Genomic DNA, 7,926 nt, shown 5'->3' with positions numbered 1-7,926 from the left:
CCTCTCCCCGCTGCAGCTTCCCTCGGAACCTAGTGTCCCTATGTCCCAATCTAAGTTGAAGCACGGCAGAGTCCTTCGGAGGCCCTTTCCCACCTGCTGAGCCTCTGAGCCCTGCTTTGGCATCACTCATCCCCTGCCCACACGTCTGTGCCAGGCACCGTTCTAGGCCCTGAGACAGAGCAAGGAGTAAGGCAAGTCCAAAACTACATCTTGGACCAAGCATCCGGTTTGGCTCATGTCTGAACCACCAGGTGCCTTATACAAGTCCTGCCCAGAAACCCAGGTCAGAAAACATTCGCGAAAGCATGGGACACGTCTAGCAGTGGACAGTGACTTCCCGCTGCCTCCTCGACTGATTTGACAAACACCTCCCGAGGCCCTGCCCCTGCTTCTCTGCTAACCAGGACACCCCACTCTCCTCTGTGCACCCAAATACCTGGGCAGTTTCTAAAGCCCTGCCTGACACCACCTTCTCTGTGAAGCCATCCTCAAGCCTTCTAAAGCTGAGCCAGCAACTCCTTTCTTTGGGGGCCCCTTAGCCCTTGTTACCCTGTGTTTGGATCTTGTGTCTGTCTCCTCCATCAGACTGGGACAACCCCCACCACCACCACCCAAGAGCAGGGAAACAAACACGAGACCCCCTGTGACTCATGTCTGTGTCTCCAGAATTTGTGGCAGGCTTGGCATGCAGCAGCTTCAGTCAGTGTTGGGGGAATGAATGACTCCCCCCGAAGAACTGAATAAGCCTGAATCTTGGGACTGAGGGCGAGGAGGAGATGAGTGTAAGACTGAGCCTGAAGCCCCTGGGATCACGGCTCTGCACCCCTAACGTCCCCACCTGTGACCCCATCTCTCTGGCCACACACGCATGTGCAGAGTGCTGACTCCCCCAGCCAGCCTGGTTCAGCCCTCAGGGCCCCTCGGGGAGCCTGTTACGATACATCTGGTGTCTCGTCTGTAGGCCATCTGTCCCCCCAGTGGGATCACTGGCCCTTCTCCAGAGGGACACAAGGTCCCCTTCACATCAGGAATTCCCTAGGGACTGAGGGGCAGCTCTGCGAATCCCTACTTTGGGGGTCTCTAACATCCTTTGTAACCCTGTGCTAACCTCTGAACCTCACACCTCACTCTTCTGGAGAGAGTGGCTGTCTGATGTGCCAGGCCTCCAAGCCCAGCCCCTCCAGGAAGTTTCCTGCCCACCAGGCCCATGGGTGGCACCTCCTCCCTGACTCCTCCAGGCCTGCTGGCCTACTGAGCCTGGTGGGAGGCAGTGGGTGCAGCAGAGAGGACGTGGGCTGTGGGGTCTGGCCCTCACTCCAATAGGGACCAGCTGTGCAACTGCCTCCAGACCTTCCCAAGCCAGGCACTAGGCGTGGCCCAAAGGGCAGCTCTGAGACGTAAGAAGTGATGCCAGGAAAGGGCCTCACACAGCACCCAGTGCAGGACAGGTGCTCAAAGAACATTTGTTGATGCACACAGGGCTGTGTCTCTGATTTTCAACACCCTGTCCTCTTACAGGCCTCACCTTTCCGACGGGTAAAATGTGAGTGTGGCCCGACCCAGGGGCTGCAGGACAATATCCTCCACTGGCATACAGGTATCAGGATCGAAACTTCAGAGCACAGTGGTTAAGACTAAGTCTCTGGAGTCCCAGAGACATGGCTTCCAGTCCTAGCTATGCCAGATTCTTGCTGTGTGACCCGTGGCAAGTTGCTTTACCTCTTTGAGCCTCACTTTTCACATCTTCAAACTGGATATTAAATAAGTTGGCACATGTTGACACACTCAGTGGGCAAGTGAGACAAAATAACCATTCTAGTCATTGTGGCTTACACAGCCTCCTGTGGGCCGGACGTGGCCCCATGGGCTGGCTGCTATCTCCCCCACTGCACAATCGACTGCAGCTCCCAGGGGCAGAGATCTGTCCTCAGGCCGTGTAGACTCAGGACTGCACCCGGGCAGACAGCACAGACTATGCTCTCGCTCGCTGCCTGGGCAGCCACCAAGGTGGCAGTGCTGGGACCACAAGCTGGGACTACCTGGTGCATGTGTCACATCCCCTTGCTGGCCTGTTTGCCTGTGGCAGCCACAGCATCTCTGCACTTCCCAGGAAAGAGGGCTAGGCTCAGAGTAGGTGCAGCACTCAGGCCCCCCACCCTCAGCTCCCCATCTAAAGCCACTCACCAGGATGGTCGTGACCACCAGCGTCTTGTTGGCCAACGTCTGTGACAGGTTGATATCCAGGGTGGTGGCGTTCATGGCTAGGGTCCGGTTAGAGTACCACACCCCGATCTGGGGGCAGAGAGCGTGCCATGAGCACAGGCCCTGGGCTGCCTCAACCCTCCACGCCAGGCTCTGGTGTCGCCCTGGGCCTGCTCACCTCACGGTGGCCCTGTCGTGACTTCTCCAGGATGCGCAGGGTGTAGTTGGTCCTCTGCCCTTTGCTGTTGAACTCGACCCGCCCGGTCAGCCCGTCATACTCTACCTAGCAGGGCAGGGAGGCGGGACAGAGGGAGGGTGGCAGGGGCCCAGAGGGAACAAGACCCCCCAGAGAAAAAGGCAGAGACAGAGGTGGAGGGGCGGGCAAGGGACCAGGAAGGACAACAGTGAAAAGAGCAAGACACACCCAGGGACACAAGTGGAGATGGGAACAAAAGAGCAGAGAAAGAGAAAGTCCGAGAGAGAGAGAGAGAGAGAGAGAGGCAGAGAGAGAGAGAGAGAGACGCAGAGAGAAAGGCAGGCGGAGAGAGAGGTCCCTCAGACAGGTGGAGGAAGGGCAGAGGAAGAGAGATAGCAGGAGGACAAGGAAGAGGCTCAGAGGGAGCAGAGGTGGAGAGTGGAGTTGGGGTCAGAGGAAAAGGCAGAGAGGGGTCACAGGGGAGACACAGTCAGCGTGCCATCCACAGGTGGTGCCCGGCCTGCCTCTCTCCCTGCCCCCCGCTGCCAGCTCACCATGCGCAGATAGTTCATGAGGCTGGTCCCGTGGGGCCAAATGTTGGCTGACGTACAGGCCAGTGGCTTGACACCAATCTCCTGGCTGCGGTTCAGCTCTCGGACGGCGCTCACTACCACATGCACAGCGTCGAACATCAGGGCAGCCGACAGCTGTCAGCGGTTGAGCCATGGGAAGGAAACAAGCAGCTTAGTCAGGGGTCCCCCATAACTTGGCTCCCCAGGAATGGGAAATCGAGCAGTGAGGAAGGGTCTCTGGGTCTTTCTTGGGGAACATGCCTATGTTTTGTGGGCACAGTTCTGCTTGGTCAGGTGTGGCCCCATGTCTCTGTTGGGAGAAGGGCATGTCCATGGGGGTTTGCCTCCATGACCAGTTGCGTCACCCACGTGGGACGTGTTGGTGGGCCCAGGGTATGCTGGGAACCTGTGTCTGTGTGGCCGGTGCAGGCAGGAAGAGGGTCATGGCCAGTTTGAGTCGGGCTGGGGTATGTCTCTGTACATGGGGCTGGACAAAGCAAGGCAGGTGTGATGTTGAGGAGGGCAGGGAAGCGTGAGGTGGCTCTGAGTCGGGCCCAACTCTACTTCCTGACTCTGTGACCAGGACCAAGTCTTTGCCTTTCTCTGCATTTCAGCTTCCTCCTCTGTAAAATGGGGGTTACTGTAATCCCTGCCTTGGGGTGCCACTAGAACGCACGTCCAACACCTGCATATGAGAAGCATCTGGTTCACGTGGGCCATGGCACTGTGCCCGGCGACTGTGTGGGCCTGCCTCTGTGTCTATGAGAGCATGTTGTAGCTGTGTCTCTCTGTGTGGAACATCTGTGTTCTGTACGCATGCAGAGGTGCACATGAATGAGCCTGTCTCGGTGCGTGCAACCTGTCTGTCCACACACGCCTGACTGCATGGCTCCAAGTGCTGAGCCTTTCTATGGACAGATACCTGTAAATATGCAGTTTTGTATGTCTACATTTATTCCACATATAGTTATTGGATGCCTACTATGAGCCAGGCTTTGTGTTAGGTGCTAGGGATACAATGGTGAACAAAACAGCCAAAAACTCCTACCCTCAAGGAACTTACAGTCTACATGTATATAAAAACCAAAATGCAGAGGAAGCCACGTGGCAATTAGATAGGCAGAGATGGATGCTAGAAGAAAAATGAGGCTGGGAAGGGGGCTAAGAAGTAGGCAATTTGCAAGTTTTAAAATACAGGGATCAAGAAACAATCTCCAAGGAGATATTTGAACAAAGACCTGGCAAGGCAGGCGTGAGCCACTGGCTTTTTGGGGAAACACACGCACAGGGAAGAGCACACAAAGGCCCCAAGGTGCACACGTGCCCAGGGCACCAGGGACCCCTCAACGAGGCCAGTGTGGCCGGGGCAGAGGGGAAATGGAGAGGAGGCCCACTGCAGTCAGGCTTGACTCAGGGTGTCACAGGAGGTCTGGCCTATCTATGTTGACAGTGACTGGAAACTTAGTGTCCTGAGCATGATCTAAGGTTTGGAAGGGGTTTACGTGTGTGCCTCTGGGGTGACTGAGATCTGTGTGTTGGAGGGCCAGGGCACATGCTTACCGCAGGGCCCGGGTAGGTGCTGGCTTCACAGTTCTCCCTCCAGGACATGTTGAGGCTGCGCACAAACTCAGGGTAGAAGGGGTGGGACGTGTTGAACATGGAGAAGCCCAGGATGTTGGAGGAGTCCTCCACGATACCGTCCAGATGCAAGATGGGGAAGTCCTGAAGCCAAGAAGAGGTGGTGAGGCCTGGGGCCAGAACCCAAGAGGGCAGATGCCACAGGATGGAAGTAGGAGAGGGAGGGCTGGTGGGGGTACTCACCATGGTGGTGAGGATGTACTTGTAAAACGCTGAGGTCATTCCCAGCTCTGAGGCCTGGTGAACACAGTTGATGCACAGAGGCCGCACGAGGGACAGAGACCAACAGGCCAAGATGGGGAGAACCCAGGGCAGGAAGTGAGATTCCGAGGTGAGGCCGGCAAGGAGACCCCCAGTTGGAAACACAATTTAGAGACAGGGAGAGATGAGAAGGAGATTTGTGAGGGCAGAAGAAGGCATGGCCCTCATGCCCCAGCCTGCCGACCAACAGGGAGAATGGAGACTTTGTTGGAGAGACTGGGGCCGTCGAATGCCCCCGTCCTACATTAGGGAACTCAGAAAACTTCCTTCTGGAGACAGTTAGGCAAGGGGAAGCCTCAGAGACAGGTCGGGGAGGGGAGGCGAAATCCTAATCCCCACCCTGCCCAAAGCCAAGTGTGGGCAGCCTACTTGTGGTCACGTGGTCAGAAAAACTCCCCTGCCATCTTAAAGACCCTTTGCAATGACCAAAAGGCAGCCGATTCGAATCCTGAGGTTCCATTTCTGAGCCTCCTTGTCTCACAGACCATGGCGGCCCAGGTGTGTCAGCATGCCCCTGTGCTTCACGGGGTTTTGAGGGCTCATTTTCAGAAGCAGACTGGCAGACCTTCCTTCTGAGGCACCTCTGTGTGGACTTGAACCTTCAACTTTTCAGTCAGCAGCCGAGTCCAGTAACGTGGGGGCACCATGACTCGGAATAGACTCAAGGGCAGCTAATCGGTGGTTTTCCTCACAGATCCTTGGGGAAAACACAGCTAGAAACCTCCTCATGCCAGGAGGGCCCTGTCTCCCCTCCATAAGCACAGTATTAAACAATGCCAGCTTTGAGGATCCTGGCAGGATGTGGACACAGCACTACCCCACGGGTTATGGCCCCATTCTACGGAGAGGGAAGTGGGGGCTCAAAGAGAAGTGACAGCTGGTCACACAGCTCCCAAAGAGGTACCAGGACTCCGGCCCAGGCCTGCCTGCGTCCTGAGATCTTTTCCATAAGCCGTCCCACTCGAGAGCCCCATGGATCCCATTCACACTCCTTCCTGTTAGCTACCATCAGCAGTGACATATGGTTTTAATTTAAAAAAACAACTGGAGAAAAATAAATAATACAAATTTGATTAAGAGGAAAAATTAAGAGCAGGGAAGCCTATTAATGATGAATGAGTATGGGCCAACGGCAGACAGAGTGTGCTGGGCCCTGGGGGACGGTCCTGGCACCAGCCCCTCCTATGTGACCTGAGTCAGGCCGCTCCCCTCTGATCCCCACAAAGGATCATCACATTTGCCCTGCAGGGTGGGGTGAGCAGCAGATCAAACAATGTGTACAAAGTACCTCAACACAGGGCCTGCTGTCGATCAGGCACCTGCAGAACAACGAATAATTACCACAAAGTGTTTGGGTGGAGCAAATGGTCAGCGTGGCTGGCTGCTAACCAAAGGTTGGGTGTTCGAGTCCACCCAGAGGCACCTCAGAAGAAAGGTCTGGCGACCTACTTTGGAAAAATCAGGCACCAAAACCCCCTAGAGCACAGCTGTCCCGACACACGGGGTTGCCATGAACTGGAACCAACTCCATGGCAACTGTACCAAAGAGCCAGCACTTTCTCTGGGTCACAGCCTGTCTTTACACACCTTTGGCTCATTTAGTCCTCAAAAGAACCCACTGAGGTCGGAACTACAACAGTCTTCACTTTCCAGAGAGGGGAGATGACTGTCTGAGGTCCCACCAGGAAGCAGCCAAGCTGAGGGGCCAGCTTCATGTTTATCACCTGCAAGTCTGCTCTGAGCAGAATGTCTGAGGCCCGCATTTCACCCCTGGGGAAACTGAGGTCCGTGGACACTGAGTGACTCACTCAATTACCCTGCACTTCTGTGCTTTAGGGCATCAGAGATGAGGCACGCACCTTGCGGAGGATGAGGTGGGAGATGGATGCGTTGGCATCGATGATGATGGTGGACACCTTGTCGTCGCGGATCTCCTTGAGCAGTGGGGTAGGGTCCCGGCTGTCGTCCAGCATCCTCACCGACAGTGTCTCCTTGGAGATGAGGAAGCCGCGCACCAATTCCTCCAATCGCAGCAGGCCTGAGGGAGGGGTTGGGTTTTGGGGTTAGAGCCTTCTGTGAGCCTGGCGTGGGAGCAGAAACCCCTTCCTCGTGCCCAACAAGGGTGGCTGGAGAAAGACTAGAGATGGGGGGCAGCTGTCCAGACTGCAGCTGGGTCCCTCGGGGTACTAGGCTCTGGGACCCGACTAGGTCCCCCCAAATGACAGTCTCCAGCCTAGACCCGTCCCCAGAACTCCAGACTCTTGCCACCTCCCTGACCTCCCTGCCAAGACGCCTGACAGGATCTCAAACTCGATACACCCAAAGTCAGACTCCTCCTCATTTCTCCCAAGCCACCATCTCCAGTCTTCCCATGTCAGTGGACGGCAACCCCATCCTTCCAGCTGCTCAGGCCGTGATGCTTGACATCAGTCCTGCTTTCTCTCTTTCTTTCACACTCACATCCAATCCATCAACAAATCTTGTCAGCTTGACCATCAAGACATATCAGACACAACAACTGTGCCATGTGAGATACAACAATTGATCTTTATCTGCCTGGTGCAACAGAGGATGGAGTAAGGAATAAGAGGAGGAAATGGAATGTGTGGCTAATTGCCCCCATGAATAACTGCATCCTTTGCTGAGACTAAAAGAATTGGATGGTGCACAGCTGTCATTGAATATTTTCATCAGTCTATAGAAGAATTCTGATCAAAAGGGGGGAAATACAAAACAGAATTTCAAATTCTCATGGACTGTGGAACTTCTGGAGCCACAGAGGCTAGACGAATCCCTGAAACTATTGCCCTGAGATAATCATTAAATCTTGAACCAAATATATCCCTTAAACTCTTCTTAAAACCAAACAATAGTGTAGCTTAACTAGTAAAGAGTGTCTGCCCTAAGCACTTTGCTCTTTTAAGATCTATCCATGTAGCCTGGTGTAACCACTGAGACTATGGCCCCTAGCTGCCCTTCAGGTCTGGAATTGAACCCACAACTGTGGTTTCCAGCCAAACACAGGCATATGAGTTAAACATTTACCTCAAGTAGACA

General features: G+C 54.8%; 1 protein-coding gene across 1 annotated transcript in view; it reads right to left on the bottom strand.

The window, feature by feature from the left end:
- The window catches only part of GRIK5 (glutamate ionotropic receptor kainate type subunit 5), a 99,454-nt gene that overhangs the window by 80,668 nt on the left and 10,860 nt on the right, over nt 1-7,926 (bottom strand). Inside the window, exons 6-11 of the mRNA XM_042781260.1 lie at nt 6,729-6,907; nt 4,792-4,845; nt 4,531-4,692; nt 2,953-3,105; nt 2,381-2,485; nt 2,185-2,292 (exon numbers count right to left, since the gene is read on the bottom strand). Coding sequence (XP_042637194.1) covers nt 2,185-2,292; nt 2,381-2,485; nt 2,953-3,105; nt 4,531-4,692; nt 4,792-4,845; nt 6,729-6,907 — 761 coding nt within the window. The remainder of the gene's footprint in view (nt 1-2,184; nt 2,293-2,380; nt 2,486-2,952; nt 3,106-4,530; nt 4,693-4,791; nt 4,846-6,728; nt 6,908-7,926) is intronic.

This window comes from Orycteropus afer, unplaced genomic scaffold, assembly GCF_000298275.1.
Source record: "Orycteropus afer afer isolate SDZICR_OR568_19922 unplaced genomic scaffold, OryAfe1.0 scaffold00099, whole genome shotgun sequence".
Taxonomy (NCBI): domain Eukaryota; kingdom Metazoa; phylum Chordata; class Mammalia; order Tubulidentata; family Orycteropodidae; genus Orycteropus; species Orycteropus afer.
This window is presented reverse-complemented; position numbering and strand designations above follow the sequence as displayed.